Source organism: Girardinichthys multiradiatus, chromosome 22 (assembly GCF_021462225.1).
Source record: "Girardinichthys multiradiatus isolate DD_20200921_A chromosome 22, DD_fGirMul_XY1, whole genome shotgun sequence".
Classification (NCBI taxonomy): domain Eukaryota; kingdom Metazoa; phylum Chordata; class Actinopteri; order Cyprinodontiformes; family Goodeidae; genus Girardinichthys; species Girardinichthys multiradiatus.
This window is the reverse complement of record NC_061814.1, coordinates 5,870,542-5,896,816: the sequence shown is the minus strand read 5'-3', so window position 1 is coordinate 5,896,816 and position 26,275 is coordinate 5,870,542. Positions and strand designations below refer to the sequence as shown.

Sequence of the window (26,275 nt, the reverse complement as noted above, 5' to 3'; positions counted from 1 at the left end):
CAAGCGCGCTCAAACTCAGATCCACAGGTGTTTAGATTCAGGTGTTAACAGATACACAAATGTTCTATATTGAGCCGCATTGACTGCATTGAGCCGCGTTTTCATGATGTTGCATGTTGAATGCAGTCGTGGCATCCATTGCAATGATCATTAAAAAAGACAAATAAAACCGTTTCCTTTATTTCTATGCTCAAGAGCAGTAAATAGGCCTGTCACATTAACAAATTTTGCTGCACAATAAATTGTCCCACAAACGTCAGTTTCTAAAGAACATTTCACAATAGAGCTAGAATACATTTTAAATATCCAAAATAAATTAACAACCAAAAACAATTAAAAAAATGGATTATGAAGTCTATGTACAGGTCCTTCTCAAAATATTAGCATATTGTGATAAAGTTCATTATTTTCCATAATGTCATGATGAAAATTTAACATTCATATATTTTAGATTCATTGCACACTAACTGAAATATTTCAGGTCTTTTATTGTCTTAATACGGATGATTGTGGCATACAGCTCATGAAAACCCAAAATTCCTATCTCACAAAATTTGCATATCATTAAAAGGGTCTCTAAACGAGCTATGAACCTAATCATCTGAATCAACGAGTTAACTCTAAACACCTGCAAAAGATTCCTGAGGCCTTTAAAACTCCCAGCCTGGTTCAACACTCAAAACCCCAATCATGGGTAAGACTGCCGACCTGACTGCTGTCCAGAAGGCCACTATTGACACCCTCAAGCAAGAGGGTAAGACACAGAAAGACATTTCTGAACGAATAGGCTGTTCCCAGAGTGCTGTATCAAGGCACCTCAGTGGGAAGTCTGTGGGAAGGCAAACGTGTGGCAGAAAACGCTGCACAACGAGAAGAGGTGACCGGACCCTGAGGAAGATTGTGGAGAAGGGCCGATTCCAGACCTTGGGGGACCTGCGGAAGCAGTGGACTGAGTCTGGAGTAGAAACATCCAGAGCCACCGTGCACAAGCGTGTGCAGGAAATGGGCTACAGGTGCCGCATTCCCCAGGTCAAGCCACTTTTGAACCAGAAACAGCGGCAGAAGCGCCTGACCTGGGCTACAGAAAAGCAGCACTGGACTGTTGCTCAGTGGTCCAAAGTACTTTTTTCGGATGAAAGCAAATTCTGCATGTCATTAGGAAATCAAGGTGCCAGAGTCTGGAGGAAGACTGGGGAGAAGGAAATGCCAAAATGCCAGAAGTCCAGTGTCAAGTCCCCTCAGTTAGTGATGGTCTGGGGTGCCGTGTCAGCTGTTGGTGTTGATCCACTGTGTTTTATCAAGGGCAGGGTCAATGCAGCTAGCTATCAGGAGATTTTGGAGCACTTCATGCTTCCATCTGCTGAAAAGCTTTATGGAGATGAAGATTTCATTTTTTCAGCACGACCTGGCACCTGCTCACAGTGCCAAAACCACTGGTAAATGGTTTACTGACCATGGTATCACTGTGCTCAATTGGCCTGCCAACTCTCCTGACCTGAACCCCATAGAGAATCTGTGGGATATTGTGAAGAGAACGTTGAGAGACTCAAGACCCAACACTCTGGATGAGCTAAAGGCCGCTATCGAAGCATCCTGGGCCTCTATAAGACCTCAGCAGTGCCACAGGCTGATTGCCTCCATGCCACGCCGCATTGAAGCAGTCATTTCTGCAAAAGGATTCCCGACCAAGTATTGAGTGCATAACTGTACATGATTATTTGAAGGTTGACGTTTTTTGCATTAAAAAACACTTTTCTTTCATTGGTTGGATGAAATATGCTAATTGTGTGAGTTAGGAATTTTGGGTTTTCATGAGCTGTATGCCAAAATCATCCGTATTAAGACAATAAAAGACCTGAAATATTTCAGTTAGTGTGCAATGAATCTAAAATATATGAATGTTAAATTTTCCTCATGACATTATGGAAAATAATAAACTTTATCACAATATGCTAATATTTTGAGAAGGACCTGTAAACACAATCACCCTTCAAAAAATATTAATCATAAGTGAATCTTTAGCTACTTTAGTCTGGCAGATTATACGATTAAACACTACAGTGATTGTGGACTGTCAGAAAAACGAAGACGACAACATTGTAGCTTTTTCCCATGTGGGAAAACTGCATTAGATGATTATGTTGCATTATGTTAGATGATGCATTTTTCTTGTATTGTCGCATTTGTTTTACAACAAATGCGACATACCAGCTCACACAGGTTATGTGTGGTTCACCACGGTTATTCAGATTGGAAGTGCTCCCATGCTAAAGCTTTCGCATTCGGCTTTGAAACTAATAGCATCTCTGTTTTTGGAAATCTCAACTAGCATTTCTCAGCTTGCTACTCCTCACGGGGCTCTTGTGCAACACTCTGAATGAAGTACATAACGAGTCCTTGTGCCTTTCAAGTTCCTGATGCTCCTTCCTAAGCTAAGGAAATGAGAAGGGGAGTGGTGAGTCGGGACCAATGCACCGAAATGAAACCATTTGTCATCCATTTTCTTTAGTAGAAAGTGAGGGAGACAAAATGCAAACAAACAAGCATGCCCTTGGAAATTATAGAGCTTGTTTTAACTTATCTTGCTATTAATTTAAATAATGCTATTGCTTATTGAGACAGGCCTACCAGTAAAAGTCAGCTGAATTAAATTTATTTTTGCTCAATAGAAAAGAATTAGGTCTAAAGGGGTTTTAATTATAAAGTTACTTAACTTTGTAGCACAAATATACCCTACAAAATATAACAAACTGAGTTTCACTAGGGAAATAAATAATCAGATTCAAAAAGAAGCATGATGTTAAGAGTTTAGGTGACCATATAATTACATTGGCTTTTTAGCCGCAGGACAATATAGGATTTTCAATTGATTCTTTCAGTAAATTATGTGTTGTGTGCTTTTCAAAGAGTTTATCTGGTCACCTGTTTAATACCAGTGTTTAAAATCACAAATAATTACAGATGCTTATCAGAGATGTTTGTTTCAGATTAGAAATAAAGAACATTTGACAAATAGGTCAATTCAGAGACTGAAAAAATGTGTTACATAACCTGAAAACAAATACTGTGAAATATCTGAATGCTAGTGTAGGTGTAACACAAGCCAGAACAACATACAAGACAGATGATGCTACATGTATCCAAGTTGTAATTTAATTTTATGAAAAATATGCTCCAAAATACAGCAATTTGGCGATTTAGAGTAGCCAACTGACCAAAAATGCATATTGTTGTACAGTCTGACTTTGGAGATAACACACCAAGGGAAAAACATGCAACCCCACACAGAAAGGCCCTTAGACCTTATTGCTTTAAAGCTACAGTGCAAACAACATGCAGACAAATTGTCCATCCATCAAATTATAATATAAGGATGAGAAAGACCATCCTAAGCTTTGAACATGCAAGAATCTTGCATTACAGTGAAAAACAAACAGAGACCCACCTTTGGTCCTGGAACACCTGGTTCTCCCTGCAGAGACAACACTTTTAAGAATAACATTAATCCGGACAGCCATCTGTCCATCCATTGTCTAAACCCACTTATCCTTACAGGGCCCCGGGAGAGCTGGTGCTTATACCCAGCAGTCATTAAGAAAGAGGCAGGGTACACCCTGGACAGATTGCCGGTCCGTCACACGGCAACACAGACACATACAGGACAAAACAACATGCAGTCACACACTCACTCCTAAGGGCAATGGAGAGAGACCTAATAACCAAAGATGCATGGTTCTGAACAGTTTGAAGAAGATGGACAGCCCAGAGAAAACCCAACCCTGCAATGAGGAAAACGTGCAAACCCTGCACAGGGATGTATTTGAACCTTCTTTTTGCAAGAAAACAGTGCAGACAACAGTGCCAACATTCAGTCGAAATTGTCCATCAATTAAATGGTATTATAAGAGGGGAGAATTACCACCCTTAACCTTTAATAGATACGATTTTGCTAATCTTATTTGAAAGTGAAAAATAAATTTAGGCCCACCTTTTGTCCTGGTACACCTGGTTCTCCCTGCAGGGATAAAACTAAGTTTATACAGATAGCACAAATCATCAAAACATTATAAAACAAACATCAAGTGAATTCCAAAAATAGTTTTTGTGGATGTAGAAAAACTACTACTTGCTACAGTGTAACTGTAATTTAGTTGAAATGCATATGTGCCTGCTATCAGCTTCTAATTGACAACTAGACTGACAATAGCACAGGTTAACCAAAACTAATTAGTAAAACCCTACATATGATTAAAAAAAAATCATTAAGATAAAACTGAAACCACAAAGAAGACATATCTGTGTGCACTGATATATATACATAAACAATCTCCACCCAACATCTGTCACAATCCATGGCTGTCTGGGTTTTGGCTTTCTTCTGTGTTTTTGTTTTGATAATTTTCTTGTTTATTATGTTTTCAAGGTCTTCCCATACTTAGTGGTTATTTTTACCAATAGAATCTTGCCATATTACTTCATTCCTTTGTGTTTAGCTTTTTAGTTTAATCTTGTGTGATGTTCTTTGTGCTTTTAGATTGATTTCTCTAAGTTCAGTGTTTTCCCCTGGGTAAGAATGATCTTTGTCTTCATTCAGTTCCCTCTGTGCTAATTAGTTTCCTTCCCTCAGCTTCTCTGCCGTTATTCTGCCTAAGCTGGCCTACATTTCTTCTCATTAGCTTTTCTGGTTTATTTGAGGAATGTTGGGATTTGGCACCTAACGAAGAGCACATGTCTTCCCTAAAGCTGGCTACTGAACTTGGTTCTTTTATGGTACTAAACAAAATGGTTCAGTAGTACCGAGTATCAAAATATGCCTTGTCTTTTGATGTCAAGTTTCAGTGATTGGCTGTAACATTACACATGGTTGCGGCAGTGTTGCCAAGTCCGCTTCTTATAAATGACCTTGCGCTTGTTTTTCTCTAAAGTCTCGTGAGGTGCAGGTTACGTTTTTATGCGCTTGTTTTTTAACGTGAAGTTGCTTATTTGGGCTTAGCTTTCTTTCCAAGAGAAACCCCTTGATTATCTCCCAGCTTCCTACAATAAAGTAAAACACAAGTGGTAGGTAGTTTGCATTTTCCACGCCCTCCTTTCCTGGTTATTGTGCCCACACGAATTGACTTGGCACTCCCCAAACACACTTACGCCAGAGCCCAAAGAGACAGTGAAACGAGTGATGAGACATTGTGCAGTATGTGGGGAAAATATTGGAAAAAACATGAAACAGCACCAGCTGATCTGATCAAGCAAACTAAAGCCGAACTTGGAATACTGCCATCAGCTGTGGAGCAGCAAGGTGGGTAAAAATAAATAAAAACAACAATATATATATATATGTATTTTAAGCATTGTTCAATAAAATATCATATAAATCTGTTTACAGATACACCCAAAGATGCGACACTGAGGCCGTCCACCAGAAGGTCACTTTTCAAAGATCAGGACAGCGTTCAACAGAAACGCATCGGTCCTGTACAAGAAGCAAAATCTGGAGGTTTTATCGCGCAGACTCGGAGTAAGATAAAAATTCGTTTATAAACCTACAAGTAATAAAGTTATAGGGGTTCACTTCCCCCTTAAAAAACTTGTTTATTTTAAAACTATTATCGTTTATTTATGATCGCTGTGCTGCGCAGTGTAAGGTAACTTTATTTTATTCTGTTTTTTACAGAATATTTAACCCCGCCAAAAGACAGCGACTCTCTGTTCTGCATACCAGGGCGACCCTCGTGAGAGGTTTAATGAGCGGTACGTTTTAATTCATACCTACTGAATTAATTTGAATTCCCCCTTTTTTCAGCTTTAATTTGTTTATTTCAATATATATATATATATATATATATATATATATATATATATATATATATATATATATATATATATTTTGTTGTTCATTCTCTTTACAGAGGTAACGTTGATGGTAGGACAGATTGGTTCCAGACCTGCACATCAACGTCGCAGAAAGAAAGTTTCTACAGCCGCACGGATCCGTCGAAATAAGGCCTCATCTTTAACGCTTCTGGCTGCATGTCAGATTCTGTTACAGAAGCAGTTTGGTGACATCAAGGTGATTTTAAACTGAAGTGATCACTGTGTTTTTTTTGTTTTTTTTGTTTTCTTTTTCTGTAGGTTTGTTTGATTTTTCTTATGCTCATATACAGGTCCTTCTCAAAATATTAGCATATTGTGATGAAGTTAATTATTTTCCATAATGTCATGATGAAAATTTAACATTCATATATTTTAGATTCATTGCACACTAAATGAAATATTTCAGGTCTTTTATTGTCTTAATACGGATGATTTTGGCATACAGCTCATGAAAACCCAAAATTCCTATCTCACAAAATTAGCATATCATTAAAAGGGTCTCTAAACAAGCTATGAACCTAATCATCTGAATCAACGAGTTAACTCTAAACACCTGCAAAAGATTCCTGAGGCCTTTAAAACTCCCAGCCTGGTTCAACACTCAAAACCCCAATCATAGGTAAGACTGCCGACCTGACTGCTGTTCAGAAGGCCACTATTGACACCCTCAAGCAAGAGGGTAAGACATAGAAAGAAATTTCTGAACGAATAGGCTGTTTGTTCCCAGAGTGCTGTATCAAGGCACCTCAGTGGGAAGTCTGTGGGAAGGAAAAAGTGTGGCAGAAAACGCTGCACAACGAGAAGAGGTGACCGGACCCTGAGGAAGATTGTGGAGAAGGGCCGATTCCAGACCTTGGGGGACCTGCGGAAGCAGTGGACTGAGTCTGGAGTAGAAACATCCAGAGCCACCGTGCACAGGCGTGTGCAGGAAATGGGCTACAAGTGCCGCATTCCCCAGGTCAAGCCACTTTTGAACCAGAAACAGCGGCAGAAGCGCCTGACCTGGGCTACAGACAAGCAGCACTGGACTGTTGCTCAGTGGTCCAAAGTACTTTTTACGGATGAAAGCAAATTCTGCATGTCATTTGGAAATCAAGGTGCCAGAGTCTGGAGAAAGACTGGGGAGAAGGAAATGCCAAAATGCCAGAAGTCCAGTGTCAAGTACCCACAGTCAGTGATGGTCTGGGGTGCCGTGTCAGCTGCTGGTGTTGGTCCACTGTGTTTTATCAAGGGCAGGGTCAATGCAGCTAGCTATCAGGAGATTTTGGAGCACTTCATGCTTCCATCTGCTGAAAACCTTTATGGAAATGAAGATTTCATTTTTCAGCACGACCTGGCACCTGCTCACAGTGCCAAAACCACTGGTAAATGGTTTACTGACCATGGTATCACTGAGCTCAATTGGCCTGCCAACCCTCCTGACCTGAACCCCATAGAGAATCTGTGGGATATTGTGAAGAGAACATCGAGAGACTCAAGACCCAACACTCTGGATGAGCTAAAGACCGCTATCGAATCATCCTGGGCCTCCATAAGACCTCAGCAGTGCCACAGGCTGATTGCCTCCATGCCACGCCGCATTAAAGCAGTCATTTCTGCAAAAGGATTCCCGACCAAGTATTGAGTGCATAACTGTACATGATTATTTGAAGGTTGACGTTTTTTGTATTAAAAACACTTTTCTTTTATTGGTCGGATAAAATATGCTAATTTTGTGAGATAGGAATTTCGGGTTTTCATGAGCTGTATGCCAAAATCATCCGTATTAAGACAATAAAAGACCTAAAATATTTCAGTTAGTGTGCAATGAATCTAAAATATATGAATGTTAAATTTTCATCATGACATTATGGAAAATAATGAACTTTATCACAATATGCTAATATTTTGAGAAGGACCTGTAAATGGATAACCGAATCAGACTTGCTCTGGATGAAATAAAAAATTTAGTAACTGAGCTTAACGAAATCCCTCTACCTGCACATGTTTTAGAGGATGAAGCATCTCTTGTTAACAACCACAATGAAGATCAGCACGGTGACTTTTTAAACTTAATCAATCAGGCTCTTGAAGATTTAAATAGAGCACCGTCTCCACTCAGCATTCAGCAAAATGAATCAGCTGACTTACAAAATCCTACAACATCACACAATGCTGCTCAGCATGGGGGTCATTTCAATCAGGAGATAGCGGTCAGTTCTGATCAAATAGGGTGAGATCCTCCAGCGGTTGTTGAACGTGAACGTTTTAATAACCATGAAATAAGGAGACCTTTTACCATCCCGCCGCCCTGTCCAGGAAATGTTCCAGATTTAGCTGCATTCTATACAAACATCATGCGTATTCTCATTGAATTAGCTGACGCTGCAAGATCTTTAACCAGACGTAATGACGTTGTGCAGCTGGAATTAGTGGGTGAAAATCTCAATCGTCACGTCACATTTACTGTTACAGATGATGGAAATATGATCCTGCCTGCTTTTGAGAACTTTCTAGATGATTTAATACAATTGAATGCAGATGTACCTGTAGATAATAACCTGGAATTTGTTCTTCAAGTTGTTAATGATCCTGCAGGAGGGGTGAAACGTAAGGCTACAGGAATGTTAGACAGTGAACTGATTAATAAGAAAATGCGTCATCTGTATGTTATAAATAATACCGGTAATCAGTTATGCTTTGCAATCTGCCTCGCACACGTCTCTGACCCTGAGCTTACGGATGACCGTGCTGTAGAACTAGGGAGGAGATGGCAGCATCAGGCAGTCCTCGATGAGCAGACAGCAGTTACTTTTAGTGATATTGGTAAATTTGAAAACATTCTGAAGAGAACAATTGTAGTGTTTCACAGAACCACAGGATCTACGGCTCTGTGTAAATTTGAGACCAGTTTCCCTGATCGTTCAAACCCTCTGTTTTTGCTGTTATTTCAAGGTCATTACTATGGGATAAAAAATCTCAAAGGTTTTATGGGGTGCAGATATGTCTGCGGTTACTGTTACACCAGCTATGAGAATGCAAACACACACCATTGTGAAGGTTATTGTTCAGTGTGTCAGACATATGAATGTATGCAAGAAATTAGCAATCCTGTAACCTGCACAGGCTGTCAAATAATCTGTCGTAATTCTTCATGTTTCAGTAGACACAGAGAACCGCGCAACAGAAATAGTGCTCACCGTCCTATGAGTGACTGTGAGTTGGTAAAACTATGTAAAGTATGCAAAAGGATATACGTTATTCCAATCAGTAAACCGAATAAACCACACGTGTGTCATGTAAAATGCTGTATTTGCGGTGAAAATGTACCTCCAGCCTAGACATTACATGCGATGATCATAAGTGTTACATTCAGCCTTGCAGTGCAATTAATCAGCTTGATGATAAACTGATTTTTTATGATTTTGAATGCTTCATCAATGAGAGCGGCGGTGATGAATGGTACGCTTATGGGTTAGACTGCACCCAAAAATTTCTTCTACATTTAAGGAGGCCGATGTACAGAAGCTTCACTTTAATAGCGCACAACGCGCGTGGATATGACAGCTACCTGATTCTCACAGCTATGCTGCAGTTAGGTATTAAACCTCATCTCATCATGCTAGGAAGTAAAGTTCTCTGTTTAACCGACCCTGATTACAGGTTAAAATACATTGATAGCCTGTCCTTCATGTGTATGAAGCTGAGTGCCATGCCGAAAGCATTAGGCTTTACCGATCAAAGCAAGGGTTTTTTCCCCCACTTATTCTCATCCGAAAAGCGCCAACGGTACGTGGGGTCATATCCTGCTCCATCCTGCTACGCTGTAGAACGCATGAGTCTTCAAGAACAACAGGTGTTTAACAGCTGGTACAGAGAAGCAAGCAAAGAGGTCTTTGACTTTAAGAAAGAAGCTATTCGTTATTGTAAAAACGACGTTGAAATTCTTTCTCAAAGCTGCTTAAAATTCAGAGACGAGTTCTTTAAGGAGACAAGTGTGGATCCGTTTAAATGCATCACAATAGCATCTGCGTGCATGAAGGTTTTTGTAACCAATTTCCTTCCTCCTAAAACCTTAGCCATTCCATCACCTCTGGATTACAGACGTAGCAGTAAAACGTTCTCCAGCGTGTCCATTCAATGGCTCGGCTGGATTGCAGACAGCAGAGCCATATTTATCGAGCATGCATTAAATAGGGGTGAAAAGAAAATCGGCCCATATTCTGTGGATGGGTATGCAGAGATTAACGGTGTCAAAGTTGCGTTTGAATTTTACGGTTGTTTTTTCCATGGCTGTAAAAAGTGTTATATGCCTCATGACAAGTGTCCGTTGAGAGGGGTAGCATTTGAACAGTTTTACGCAGCCACTGTTGAGAGAAGCAAGGTGCTCCAAACTGTGTACGGCCTTCGTATCGAGGTTATCTGGGAGCATGAGTGGACTGAAATGAAAAAACCCACCCGGGGGTGATCAGCTTTCTTGAGAAAGTTAATGCACCCGAACCGTTATCACTGCGGGATGCTCTGTATGGTGGACGCACCTGCGCAATGAGACTGAGGTACACAGCGGGGCCGGGTGAAACTGTACACTATGTGGATTACACATCTCTGTACCCTTATGTAAACGCCAACTACGTTTTTCCCCTCGGTCACCCCACCATCATATGCAAAGATTTTGATGACCCCAGCAGCTACTTCGGATAATAATAATAATAATCAAAGGTGTGGTGTACCCACCACGTGACCTGTTGTTCCCCGTTTTACCTTACAGAACTTCCCGAGGTAAACTTGTGTTTACTCTCTGCCGCACATGCTCTGAAATAAATAACCAGTCAGATCCCTGCACGCATAATGATGAGGACAGAGCTCTGACGGGTGTGTGGGTGAGTGTAGAGTTTAGTAAAACGTTGCAGTGTGGTTATCGCCTTGCTAAAATCACAGAGGTGTGGCATTTTGAAAAGAGCAGTGACACAATCTTCGAAGGGTATATCAACACCTTCCTGAAGGGTAAACAGGAGGCTTCAGGCTATCCGTCTGAAGAAGTGGATCAGGAGAGCAAGTCAAAGTATGTAGCAGACTACAAACTCCATCAGGGTATCCAATTAGACCCTGAGAAAATCGAGGTGAACCCTGCCAAAAGGCAGGTTGCAAAATTGTGTTTAAACAGTTTTTGGGGGAAATTTGTGCAGCGAAGCGATCTGTCTCAGACCACAGTCATCACTAACCCTGAAGAATTTTTCAGCTTCATGTTCTCGAGTAAATATAGAGTTAACTATTTTCATTTTTTCAACCCTGAAATGTGCGTGGTGCAGTGGAATTTTAGCAAACGTGTCATCTCTCCTCCAAGCAAGGCAAACAATGTGTGTATTGCAGCATTCACCACCGCTTACGCACATTTAAAACTTCTCAGCAGCATGGAGAAGTTACAGGACAGATTGATTTATATTGACATGGACAGTTTGATTTATGTGACAAAAAGTGGTGAAACTCCTTTGGAATTGGGGAATTATCTGGGTGATTTAACAGACGAGTTAGATGGTGACAGTATTTTGGAATTTGCATCGACAAGACCCAAGAGTTATGCATACCAGACCAAAAACTGTAAAAAGGTATTGATACGTGCTAAAGGCATCACTCAGACGCATGAATGCAGCGAGAGGGTCAATTTTGACAGCATCAAAGGGCTGGTCGAGGGCTACTTACAGAGGTCAGGTGAGAGTTTCATTGAAATTCCTCAGCACACGATCAGGAGGGATAAAAAGAGATTCCGTTTGACAAACGCAACATTTCTTAAAAAGTTTTGGTTGGTCTATGATAAGAGACGTCTTTTTTCTGACGGGACAACTCTGCCTTTTGGTTATTAGAGCTTAAGAAGAAGAAGAAATAAAATAAAAAGTTCCATGGATTTACAGGAGATTGATTTTGATCCTAGATGTAGAACACCTTTCTCATGTATGATTGTTGGACCCAGCGGCTGCGGGAAAACTTTCTTTGTAAAAAGTATTTTGCTAAATTTTCATCATGTCATGGATGTTGTTCCAGAAAATGTTGTGTGGATTTACACATCTTTTCAACCCATGTATGCTGAATTGCAGAAGACGCATAAAAATATTAAATTTGTGGAAGGATTGCCTCATTCTTTTGAAGATGAAAACCTGTTTCCTCCTGATCAGAATCATCTGATTATTCTAGACGATGTTATTGCCTAAGCCTCAGATAATGAAAACGTGATGAAGGTCTTTACCCAGTTTCGTCACCATCGTAATATGAGCGTCATGATGTTGACTCAGAATGTATTTCATCAGGGAAAGTTCAGTCGCACACTCAGCCTGAACGCTAATTATATGGTGTTGTTTAAAAACCCGGGAGATAAACTCCAGCTGATCATACTGGCCCGCCAAATGTTTCCATCTCAAAAGGGTCTCCGATTTAATTTCTATATTGATATTTTCAATATGTCTTCTGGAAACTGGAAGGTAGTGGGCGGGGTTAAACGTCAGAGTAACCATATCACTGAAGTCGCCTTGTACTTTGACAGTCCGCAGTAAAGGTGCAAAAGTGTCGCCTACTATTTGAGGGCTGACCACGTCACTGTAACAGTATAGGTGATAGAAACCAGCCTTTATATCCGCCGGAAAAGGAGCCAGTTTTGGTTCAGATACATGAATCCATTCCCCTGGTTTCACGCGTATCATATAAGCTAGAGTGCTGAAGAAGCGTATTTCATATGGACTGCTTGCTTGAAATGCAAATCTCCTTTGAACTTTGCTGACTTTAATGCGGATACCCGAGTAAATTTTTTTGAAAAACAGTTCCATCTCTGTCTCGAGTTGAATAACGCTGTTATAGTAGCTACTTCTGATCCTTTGTAAAAGCCATCATCCTCTACGTGACAGTTCATGATGCTGTGTCAACTGTGAGGTTTAGTGCAAACCTTTTTATACGTTTCGAAGATCATCAAACCTGATCCAACTGTTGAATTTCTCGGGCCAGTTTTTTCAGCTTACAAAAACCTGTTTGACACCCTTGACCGTACGTCGTTTTAATATTTTTTCCACTTGATACATCTTGTCGTTAAATATTTTTACTTTTTGAAGCTCCTCTGCGTAAAAGGAACCCCCGATAGGTTCTCCATCCAAATCTTTGAGTTTGTATACAGGAGGAGATCGGAGTATCCGCTCATTCACTGTAAACACTTCATCCGTAAAACTCTGTTCGTATTTTTTGTCAAACACTCCACGGACCTTGGATATTCTGACAAGATCCCCTTGTTTAAACGTTGTCACTGAGTCCTTACAATATCTGTTGGATTTGACATCATACAGATTCTGAAACACTTGAAAGGCATTTTCTTAGGTCACTTCAATAGGGCTCATTTTAATGCTGGAGTGGTAGGAATGGTTGTAGCTTCTAGCTAGGTTTTGCAGGACATCGACGTACCGCCGGGTGTTGTTAGCTGTAAAATATCTCCACATCCTTGTTAAATCTCTCGACCACTGAAGCTTTTGCGTCACTCGCTGTGGCAAAATGTTCAATACCGTGTTTCTCCATTAAAACCTTAAATTTCTTGTAAAAAAATTCTTTACCGGCATCAGTCTGAAGTTTTTTGGGGATCTGACTTTCTTTAAAATCTGATTCAAATGCCTTTACTACCTCAGCGGCTGTTTTCCTCTTCAAAACTCGTACACGCCCTTTTTGAAAAGATGTCAATGACTGTTAATAAATAATTATAACCATCATTTTCCTTGGCCAGAGCTTGCATGTCACAGAGATCAGCCTGGAACTGCCTCAATGGTCTGGTGACAAAAACTCTGCTTCTCGGGAACTTTATTCTTGCAGGTTTATGGAGAGTATAGGTATCTTCTCCTGATAAAAAATCTTTAACTTTTTCAACCGCAACCTTCTTTCCGGTTTCATCTTGCATAACCCTCCTCAGCCTATCTACACCCCCAAAACTTCCCGGATTTGAAGGGCTATAATATACTTTCTTCATCAGCCGTCTTCCTGCCATCTCTGCCTTATGCTCACTCTGACGATTACTTGTTAAATAATGAGAAAAAACACACCGGAGGGTAGATTTATCCTTTGTTTATTTTTGTATTTAATAGTAAAAAAATCAGATAAAATGCAGATTAATGCAGATGAATTCAAACACTACTAGCTTTTAAACAACACTTTTGGGAAAGGTTAATATGTTCCTACTTTAATTGTATTTAATAGTAAAAAGAAAAAAAAAAAAAGAAGAAAAATCTTATAATGCAAATTAATTAAAGTACTGGAATACTAAAAATGACACAACAAGTCATCAAACATGTGAGATCAGTTTGTCAGTCCATAGCACTCTGAAACAGAGTTAAGTTGTTTGAGGTGTTTCTCTTCGACCATGCGATCATAAACGTGCGCTATTGCACTGTGGATGCCTTGTACCGATTTCAGTTCATATAAAACCGTCTCTGCAATCGTCTTCACTCTGAAGTCATCCGCTTGTATGCGTCGAAGTAACAGAAGATTCTGAAAAGCAGGAACGAGTTTGGGGGTTACGAGTCGTCGTATGATGCGTTGAAAGTTGACTTGGTAATAATCCTCTCCCAATACCTCCAGGCATTGGTGCTGACGCTGGCTTGGGTGGTTCGTTATACACCCATAGCAGGTTTCTCTGAGATAGTTCAAAGAGGTTATGTTGAATAAATGAAGTATCGCTGTTTTCACCGTATTGATGAGGGTGGTTGAGAACCAACTGTCAATTTCGTCCCCCTGGTTACTCTCATCCTCATCTGAAGGCTGAGGGTCCTCCATTGGTTCCAGGGTTTGTGTAGGGGGTTCGTTAGAGGGTGGATAGCTGGTAGCTACCTCATCCTCCACGACCACCTTCATGTCTTCAGGCAGGACATTCGCATCTACAGACTCGGCCATGAATAGCGGCGATGGTGAGTAGAGGTCTGGAGAAAGCGGTTGATACATTTTCATGTTGTATCCTGTAGGTGATGCAGGACTGAAGTGGGTCTCTGAGAATGAGGACGTTGAGGTGGATGGTGAGAAGAGGTCAGGGGAAGGCGGATGATATGGTCCAATGTTGAAGCTTTCATCGTGCTCAGGAGAGAAGTGGATCTCTGCTCGGTGGTTGTAGAGATTCCTGTATGGTGTTGGCTCACTCATTCTCAGGATTCAATTCTCAGTGTCTGTGAGCTCGCTGTTATCCGTATATATATATCATAGGAAGGGGGCGGGTCCTCAGAAGAGGGTTTGTTCTAGACGTAAAACAGGAAACGTCAGCGTTTTTTTCACTGACATGACATCGATCCAACTGCGTAAGTTGTGGAAAAGGTCAGAAAGACGCTGTCCAATTTCACTCATCTTCTCTGCCCAAGCTTCAAACGGCAGAGCCAGCATTGTCTTGAATATGCCGCAGTCCTGATTGAAAGCCTCCAACACAAACAGATCTGAGAGGTTCGTCTGGTTGTTCCTGCGTCTGCTTGCCCGAAAAGACCAGCGGCCATTTGCTGTGGTTTTTGACCCCCACACTGCGCTAAAGAGAGGTTCTCTCTCAGCTATTTCAACATCGGATGGTATATGAAACATTCTCGCCCGTTTTACAGGTCGAGGAGACAGTTCATTTTCTTCTTCTTCTTCTTCCTCCCTCTCCTGCCTTGAGACTGTTTCAGGGCTATCATTAAGGTGCGGGATTGCAAGCTTTAACACAGCCCAGTCGCTGTGGGTGAGTGTACACAGAGCCAGTGATCCATTAAATACCTCATCTTGATCCAATTGATACAGGCAAAGCTCTCCTATTTCATACATGAAAATATAACCCCAGCTGCCAACCAGGCCATATGGCTCCAAAGACCATTCTTCCTGCAGAGTCTTGAACGGGGGTCTTTGTACCCTGCAGATGTAGTATGTTGATTTCTTAGGAGCATTCAATTCACGGGATGAATGCTGGTAGACGGTCACTGGGGTTTCGCACAGAACTGACATACCTCTTGGCCGACCCGAGGTTTGATTTTCAATCGTGGTTGTTGAAGTTGATGTTGGATCCTCATCATCGGTAGAGTATGTTATGACGGGAATTCCGATAGGTATCTCAGATGAGGAAGTAGATGATATAGATGATGCAGTTGCTTGTTCATCATCATCTTGGCATGCGTTGCGTTTCTCCTCCGCTTGACGATGAACTCTTAACTCTAGCCATTGCTGAACGGGTGTTCTTTTCCAATGAATGCTGCATGTAAAGTGCAGAGTTTTATCCCTGTATTTAAAGTGAACACTAAAGCCCGCCCCATTGTTTTCATTGGGTTATTCAAGGTTTAATGATGCTTACAAACACAACCCTCTATTTTTAATTGGCTCATTTAAGGCCTTCTCCGTAACACCCTTAAACACACCCCCTGTGTTTTAATTGGTTCATTTAAGGCCTTCCCCGTAACACCCTTAAACACACCCCTGTGTTTTCATTGGCTCATTTAAGGCCTTCCCCGTAACACCCTTAACACCCTTAAACACCCCCCCTGTGTTTTCATTGGTTCATTTAAGGTATCGCCCCTAATGACGACAACCAATCAGCATCCACGGTTACCCCCCTCGGACAGACCCCCTGTTGACCCCATGACCTACCTGCCCCCATGGCGCCATGACCCCCTTTAAGGTCAACGGTCACCCGCCAAAAAGTTTGATTGAAGGGTGTATTTTAGTCTCTCACCTGTACCATGCTCCATATATACACACCTGTTCAGTTAGTCGTCGCAGAAACATTTCTCATGCTCATGTCTTGTTCTCATGCTCATGTCTTGTTCTCAAACCAAGTCTTGTCTTTTTGATCATGCCATGCCTGTCTTGCCTGCCCGTATGTTTTGTTCCTGCCTCCTGCTGAGTGTGAGTTTTCGTAATTAAACCTTTTTTCACTTACCATCACGCTGCCTGCTCATCTGCATTCTGGGGTCGAATATCAAGTAAACCGTAACAGATGTGGGCGGAGCCAATACTGGGCTTTTGGGTATCTGCTCCTTTTTGTCTCCTCTCATTTGCTCTCCTTACTGCACCCCTCTGTCACTCGTTTTTTCTTTCTGTCACACACAAACATACACACTCTCACACACACAAATATTTTTTAACATAGCCTTACATGTCTCACCCCCTCTTACCCCCATCACCTTAAATTTCTGTCTTTTTCTCTGCTATATCTCTGCTTCTGGACTTCATATCAGGCAACCCCAAGCATTAACTATGATTTCACTTGGGTCTATCCGTGTCTGTGGTGACATGCGCTGTCCAACTTCAGCGACACACACACAACTATGGGTACACTGAGGTTTGTCACATGGAATGTGTGTAAAAAAATTGTAATAAGCTTAAAAGACTACAGGCAGATATTGTCTTATTACAAGAGATTCATAAATCTGCCACAGCTGCAAATAATCTTAAATCACCAGTTTCCTAATTTGTTCTCTGCCTGCTATGATACTAGGCAAAGGGGAGTAGCAATCTTAATTCACAAAATGTTAATTTAACACTATTAGACAGTTACAGATCCAGAGGGTAGATTTATAATAATGAAAATATCTATACATAACCAAAAGATATGTATTGTCAGTATACAGGTCCTTCTTGTCTTAATACGGATGATTTTGTCATACAGCTCATGAAAACCTAAAATTCCTATCTCACAAAATTAGCATATCATTAAAAGGGTCTCTAAACGAGCTATGAACCTAATCATCTGAATCAACGAGTTAACTCTAAACACCTGCAAAAGATTCCTGAGGCCTTTAAAACTCCCAGCCTGGTTCATCACTCAAAACCCCAATCATGGGTAAGACTGCTGACCTGACTGCTGTCCAGAAGGCCACTGTTGACACCTTCAAGCAAGAGGGTAAGACACAGAAAGAAATTTCTGAACGAATAGGCTGTTCCCAGAGTGCTGTATCAAGGCACTTCAGTGGAAGTCTATGGGAAGGAAAAAGTATGGCAGAAAACGCTGCACAACGAGAAGAGGTGACCGGACCCTGAGGAAGATTGTGGAGAAGGGCCGATTCCAGACCTTGGGGGACCTGCGGAAGCAGTGGACTGAGTCTGGAGTAGAAACATCCAGAGCCACCGTGCACAGGCGTGTGCAGGAAATGGGCTACAGGTGCCGCATTCCCCAGGTCAAGCCACTTTTGAACCAGAAACAGCGGCAGAAGCGCCTGACCTGGGCTACAGAGAAGCAGCACTGGACTGTTGCTCAGTACTTTTTTCGGATGAAAGCAAATTCTGCATGTCATTCGGAAATCAAGGTGCCAGAGTCTGGAGGAAGACTGGGGAGAAGGAAATGCCAAAATGCCAGAAGTCCAGTGTCAAGTACCCACAGTCAGTGATGGTCTTGGGTGCTGTGTCAGCTGCTGGTGTTGGTCCACTGTGTTTTATCAAGGGCAGGATCAATGCAACTAGCTATCAGGAGATTTTGGAGCACTTCATGCTTCCATCTGCTGAAAAGCTTTATGGAGATGAAGATTTCATTTTTCAGCACGACCTGGCACCTGCTCACAGTGCCAAAACCACTGGTAAATGGTTTACTGACCATGGTATCACTGTGCTCAATTGGCCTGCCAACTCTCCTGACCTGAACCCCATAGAGAATCTGTGGGATATTGTGAAGAGAACGTTGAGAGACTCAAGACCCAACACTCTGGATGAGCTAAAGGCCGCTATCGAAGCATCCTGGGCCTCCATAAGACCTCAGCAGTGCCACAGGCTGATTGCCTCCATGCCACGCCGCATTGAAGCAGTCATTTCTGCAAAAGGATTCCCGACCAAGTATTGAGTGCATAACTGTACATGATTATTTGAAGGTTGACGTTTTTTGTATTAAAAACAATTTTCTTTTATTGGTCGGATGAAATATGCTAATTTTGTGAGATAGGAATTTTGGGTTTTCATGAGCTGTATGCCAAAATCATCCGTATTAAGACAATAAAAGACCTGAAATATTTCAGTTAGTGTGCAATGAATCTAAAATATATGAATGTTAAATTTTCATCATTACATTATGGAAAATAATGAACTTTATCACAATATGCTAATATTTTGAGAAGGACCTGTATATGCCCCAAATGTTGATAACCCCCATTCTTCCATTTTTTCTTTGTGCACTGTTTAAACATTTGGATTGCTCACTTCAACTTTGGTCTAAATGAAGAATTAGACAGGCTGAGAACAACAGGGACTCAGTGCAGTTGGCAATCAATAAATATAGTTAAGCAGTACATGAGTGATTTGCGATGCATGGCGATCTCTTCACCCTAATCACAGAGAATATACTTTCTTCTCACATGTCCATCACTCTTACTCTCATCTAGATTATCTCTTAGTCAGCAGCTCGTTGTTGACTGACATTGCAGACACTAAGATACATCCTATACCTGTGAACGATCATGCTCCTGTCTCCTTAACTATAATACATTAGAAAGAAAACCCACAAAGCAAAAACTGGAGGTTTAATACATCATTGCTTAAGGATGAAGAATTTATCAAATATTTTAAAGAAGAGTTGGCTTCATATTTGGAGTTTAATGACCTCCCGGGGACATCAACATCTGTTCTGTGGGAGGCAGGGAAAGCTGTGATGAGAGGTAAAATGATCTTATTCTATTTTTTTTGTAGAATTTATTTATTTCAGACAATGATTTCAGACAATGACAAAAAACAGTAAATAAATAAATCAATTTCAGAAATGCTTAAAACAAACAAACAAACAAATATCCAAATATCATACGAAGAAGTGTTTGGTAAACATTAAATTAAATTAAATTTCCAGTTCCAAATAACTTAAATTAACTTGAACATGAATAGAAACTAGTAAAATAAACATTTTCCAATAAGTAAACTTGCCAGTATATTTAACCTGAGATCTGACATTGATTATTGATTAATATAAATTGTCTAAAAATGGGTCTGAAGAAGTAAAACTTATTTTTCATACGCCTTCTCCCTCTAATTGCACTTAAATTAACTTTAAGTAACCTTCCTGATTAACATCTATGTTTTTGATCCAAAATTCACAAACATAAAAAAATAAATATATATATACAAATTGTATATACAGGGGTTGGACAATGAAACTGAAACACCTGTCATTTTAGTGTGGGAGATTTCATGGCTAAATTGGACCAGCCTGGTAGCCAGTTTTCATTGATTGCATATTGCACCAGTAAGAGCAGAGAGGGAATGTTCAATTAGCAGGGTAAGAGCACAGTTTTGCTCAAAATATTGAAATGCACACAACATTATGGGTGACATACCAGAGTTCAAAAGAGGACAAAATGTTGGTGAACGTCTTGCTGGCGCATCTGTGACCAAGACAGCAAGTCTTTGTGATGTACAAAGAGCCACGGTATCCAGGGTAATATCAGCGTACCACAAAGAAGGACGAACCACATCCAACAGGATTAAATGTGGACGCAAGAGGAAGCTGTCTGGAAGGTATGTTCGGGTGCTAACCCAGATTATATCCAAAAAACATAAAACCACGGCTGCCCAAATCACGGCAGAATTAAATGTGCACCTCAACTCTCCTGTTTCCACCAGAACTGTCCGTCGGGAGCTCCACAGGGTCAATATACATGGCCGGGCTGCTATAGCCAAACCTTTGGTCACTCATGCCAATGCCAAACGTCGCTTTCAATGGTGCAAGGAGCGCAAATCTTGGGCTGTGGACAATGTGAAACATGTATTGTTCTGTGATGAGTCCACCTTTAGTATTTTCCCCACATGCGGGAGAGTTTGGTGTGGAGAAGCCCCAAAGAAGCGTACCACCCAGACTGTTGCATGCCCAGATTGAAGCATGGGGGTGGATCAGTGATGGTTTGGGCTGCCATATCATGGCATTCCCTTGGCCCAATACCTGTGCTAGATGGCGCGTCACTGCCAAGGACTACCGAACCATTCTTGAGGACCATGTGCATCCAATTGTTCAAACATTGTATCCTGAAGGCGGTGCCGTGTGTCAGGATGACAATGCACCAATACACACTGCAAGACTGGTGAAAGATTGGTTTGATGAACATGAAAGTGAAGTTGAACATCTCCCATGGCCTGCACAGTCACCAGATCTAAATATTATTGAGCCACTTTGGGGTGTTTTGGAGGAGCGAGTCAGGAAACGTTTTCCTCCACCAGTATCACGTAGTGACCTGTCCACTATCCTGCAAGAAGAATGGCTTAAAATTCCTCTGACCACTGTGCAGGACTTGTATATGTCATTCCCAGGACGAATTGACGCTGTATTGGCCGCAAAAGGAGGCCCTACACCATACTAATAAATTAGTGTGGTCTAAAACCAGGTGTTTCAGTTTCATTGTCCAACCCCTGTATATATATATACATATACACATACATACACATATATACACATATATACACATATATACACATATATACATACATACACACATACATACATACACATATACATACATATACATATATACACACATATACATACATATACATATGTACACATACACATACATACATACAAACATACATCCACATATATACATGTAACTGCACACATGCATACCTACACACACAAACACATCACACATGAGGCCTAAATCCACATTCACATTCATGTATATCGGCACTCAGAGACCTCCCCCAAACCCCCAATCATCAGCGCCACAATCCATCTCATCAAATAAGAAAAAAAAAAAAGAAAACAAACGTATTCAAGAATTAGAAGAAACCATTAAACTGTTAGAAGCTTCCCAGGAAGAGGGAATGCACAGTAAACTACGTAAAGCCAAACTAGAATTAAATGAAATTAGCCAATAAAAAACCTGATTCTTAGTGCAAAGACTGCGAATAGAAAACTTTGAACATGGCAATAAATCAGGTAGATTTTTAGCTAACCAGTTTAAAATAAAGAAAAAAAGACAACTATATTTGCTGTTAAAGACTCGTCATGGAATACAGTTTATGATCCTGAAAGAATAAACAGCACTTTCAGAGATTTCTACCAAGCTTTATACTCACAACAGATAGACCTGTCAGATAACGACATTAATCAATTCCTGGATAAAGTAATAGTTCCTAAATTATCAGATAATCAAGCGATGGCCCTGGATGTACCACTGACTGTAGCCAAAATCCAAGAAGCTCTCACAAGCATGCCCAATAAAAAGGCTCCAGGCCCAGATGGATTTCCAGCAGAGTTCTACAAAGAATTCTGGAATATTTTGGCTCCAACATTCCAAAGAATGTTGCAGAAAACCAAAGAAAATGGCATACTTCCGCTAAAAATAAATTCTGCCAACACCACTATCCTGTTAAAACCAGGAAAAGACCCAGTACTTCCTATCAGCTGCTGTCCCATATCCCTTATTAACGTTGATCTCAAAATAATCTCGCAAAAAGACTAGAAAAGGTAACTCCTCTTATAATAAATCCTGATCAAACTGGTTTCATAAAAGGGAGGCATTCATTCACAAATGCACACAGATTACTTCATTTAATAGACTATTCCTACAGTAAAAATATTGAGACCAATATATTATCTCTAGATGCAGAAAAAGCATTTGATAGAGTTAACTGGAAATTCTTGTTTGCAAGCTTGACTAAATTTGGTTTTGGAAGCTCTTTCATAAACTGGTTAAAAATATTATACAGTTCCCCAACGGCACGTATCAGGATTAATAACCAAACATCTTCCAGCTTCTATCTTCAGAGGAGCACCAGGCAGGGATGCCCACTTTCCCCCTCATTATTTGCAATTTTTATTGAACCACTCGTGGCAGCAATCAGGCAAACTAATGATATTAAAGGCATAAAATGCATGAATATGAGGATGCCTAACTTTCATCATTACTTCTTACCCAACAGGCTACAATACATCTCAAAATGGTTTAAACACAATCCTCTAGATGAACCCTGGCTAGACATAGAACAAACACTTTGCAATAATATTAAGATTTCAGATCTACCATTTATTAGCTCAAATATAAAACGACATGTATGCTTTAAAAGCCTCAATATCAGCACCTCTCTGACAGCATGGTAGGAATATCTAAAAATGACAGGGTCTTCACTAATCCCATGCAGACGCACACCCATCTGGAACAACCCTGACATCCTACAAAAAAATTATATAATAAACTTTCCAGATTGGAGGAGTAAAGGAATCGAATACCTGGAACATATATTTGAAGGAATCCCATTTAACAAATTAATTGTACAATATGGGATGGACAAGAATACATTTTTAGAATATCAACAAATTAAATCTATAGTAAAAAATAAATTTAGGCTTAAAAACGTTGGGTTACAAATGCCATCAAGTGTACTAGAGTTCCTAAAACTCAACCCCCCCAAATTAATGTCTAAGATACACAGGACACTGTCTAATATAGATTAATCAATTTCTCTTCCTATTATGAAATGGGAGGTGGACTTCTCAGTTAACTTTGACCAAACATTTTGGTCTCGGATATGTTCCAGAACTTTTAAACTAATAACACCAGTTTCCAACTAATACAATATAAAATCCTTCATAGAGTATACTATACAGGTCAACGGATGTTCAGGATGGGTTTTGCATACAATACTTGCTTCTAATACTTGCTTACACTGCACAGGCAATATACCTGACAATTACATCCACGCACTATAGAGGGTGACACCGGACTGGATTTTCTCTCCTCTACCATCCCGCTCCCACAGAAAAATGTCTTGTCCCATCCCAATCCCAGGCCAGCCAAAAAAAAAAAATCCTGTCCCATCCCACTTCTGATAAATCGAGCCCCACTGCCATCTGCTCCCATTTAGAACGACGCCCACTCCACTCCCATTTTAGTTTTCTTCATTTAGTCTTTTGGCAATTTCTTTGAAGGACCAGTTAGGTCCCTGTTTTTAGCTGTGGTAAAGGCCAGTTAAAGTAAAAAGAATAATAATGAAGAAATAATAAAATATCAAACAAGGAAACAAACCATGCCTATCTTAGTTGGAAAAACAAAATGTACATAGTTGTATTTTACTCATTTATTAAGTGATTGTTTCCTTTGAACAATGACATTACTTTTATGTTTCAAGTTGCTGAAACAAAGGAAAAATGCACCTGGAAGAGAACTGTATTTGGTGAACAACAGTGCAAAAAGGCATTACCTTCACAATTTAGAAACTACCTCAATGGTTCACAGCCCTGGTCCTCAGGGACCCCTTCCCTGTAAGTTTTAGATGTGTGTCTGCTCCAGCACACCTGATTCAAATTCTGATATGACTTCCTATACGGGCATCAAGAACGGAAGGTCAAACTGGACAAAATCAAAAAAATAAAATCATCATTAAATAAATAAATGTTGTGAATGTCCCATAAGTGAAGTAAATGTAACATGAAAGAAATGTGCCATTAAATTAAAGGTACAATTATTTATTTAATACATCATTAGAAACAATAAATGTACCATTACATCATGAAATGGACTATTATGCAATTAAAAGTGCCACTGAATAATTAAGTATAATTTTTAAGACGACTTGACGTAATTAGTGGTACACTTAATATTTAATGATATATTAAATAAATTGTATATTTAATGGTACATTCAATTTTTTTCTATTTCACAAAATATTGATTTAATATCTTCCCTTGATGAAGCCTTTCCCCTCTACTGTGGCAAAGGCTCTTAAATCTTTAGTGCACATGCAAGCAGTTTTGTTGGTCAGATGAGACTTGACACGTGATGGTACTTTTCATTTGACGAATGAAGAGATGCAGGGCTGATTCAATACAGAATTTGCCTTACAAGTGTGCCTTAATCACTGGTGTACTTGATTGCAACTCTGTGCCGGCTGGGGACAACCTCCTGGTCGCCCGCCGGAACTCTGTGCCCGCTGGGGACGACCTCCTGGTCGCCCGCCGGAACTCTGTTTTTGTTTCTGGCCCTCCTACCAAGGCCCCCACCGCCCGCCCTGGTCGGGTTGTCTTTTGTTTGGACTCTTGTGGGCGTCTGGTATCCGCCCTTAAGGGGGGGGTTCTGTTATGATTTGGGGTTGTTTGGTTTTTGGTTTCTGGTTTTTTCCTTATGTTTTTCACTGCTCCAGTCTTTAATCATGTCTCTGTTTATTATTTTCCTAGTCATGCCTTAGATTTTGTCTTCTAGTTCATGTGCGGTCAAGTTAAGTTTTTGGATCTGGTTATGCTTTCGTTTCATGTTTTTCTAGTTATGTTTCTATTAGTTTGTTTCCTTGGATTTGCGTTCTGTTCAAGCCATGTTTTGCTCCAGTCACGTTTTGTTTTGTCAATTAAGTTTATTCGGTTCACCTGCACCATGTTAATCAGTTTTGTGTTCCACCTGTATCATGCTCCATTTAAACACACCTTGTTCAGTTAGTCGGCGCGGAAACATTTTTCATTTTCATGCTCTTGTCCTGCTGTTCACACAAAGCCTGTCTTGCCAAGCCTGCCCATGTCTGTTTTCGCCGTCACATCCTGTGAGTGAGTTTTTTTGTTATTAAATATTTTTCCATTTAACATCATGCTACCTGCTAGTCTGCATTCTGGGTTCGTCCATTGCTCAAGCCGTAACAGGTACATACATTCCAAATAATCCTAACTCTTAAACAGTGCAGTTGGATTTTTAGTTTATTATTCAAGTTGTTTAAAAGTTTTTCAATCTAAGGAAACCCAACCGATTGCATCAAGTCAGTGACTAGCAGCTTTCATTCCTCCTGGATGAGCATGTAGGGACAGTGGACAGTCACTTGCATTGACTTTGCAGCAATCCCTCATACTGGGCATACATGAAGCGACAGTGGAGAGGAAAACTCCCTTGTAACAGGAAGAAACCTCCAGCAGAACCAGGCTCAGTGTGAGCGGCCATCTGCCACGACTGACCGGGGGTTTGAGAGAACAGAGCAGAGACAAAAAAAGAACATAGAAACACTGGTCCAGTAGAAGTTTTTATAGGAAGGAAAAGTGAAGCAAGTGAAGCTGCAAATAAGGTAGGGTCTCTTTAGAGAAAGCGGTATAAGAGAAGGAAAATTTTAAGTTAACACAAACAAAGCACTATAGAAAATACACTGACTTAACGTGTTAACATTAGCATTGCTCAACAATTCCATAATCATGCTTGCGTTTGCAATCAGGAAAACATCGTGATCCACCTGTGTTTCTGAATTTGAATTAGAAAGCTTACATGCTTGACAAATACATCCCCCTAGACATGGTCATGTTTCAATAATTGCATTAGGCCTATTAGTGTAAATTGGCATCCCTAGAGTAAGAACTATGTTAAAATAAAACTGTATTCTACTGTCAACATACATTTTAATTACTATGTAAAATTGAGGCTTTTATTTAAAAAAAATCAGTAAGTTTTAGTTTTGAAATGCCTAAATAGGTGTGAGTGAGCAGTAGTGTTATGTTGTGACTATGAATCTGAATATCGTTCGTCGTCTTCCG

At 40.4% G+C, this 26,275-nt stretch overlaps 1 protein-coding gene across 22 annotated transcripts in view; it reads right to left on the bottom strand.

Moving 5' to 3' along the window:
- col13a1 (collagen, type XIII, alpha 1) overlaps window positions 1-26,275 on the bottom strand; it is a 394,128-nt gene that overhangs the window by 165,861 nt on the left and 201,992 nt on the right. For all 22 annotated transcript variants that reach the window (XR_007036044.1, XR_007036043.1, XR_007036045.1 and 19 more), the window contains 2 exons: window positions 3,989-4,015; window positions 3,446-3,472 (listed from right to left, as the gene is read on the bottom strand). Coding sequence is in view for 19 of the 22 variants with exons in the window: in XM_047351963.1 (XP_047207919.1) it covers window positions 3,446-3,472; window positions 3,989-4,015 (54 nt within the window). In the remaining 3 variants the exon portion in view is untranslated. The remainder of the gene's footprint in view (window positions 1-3,445; window positions 3,473-3,988; window positions 4,016-26,275) is intronic.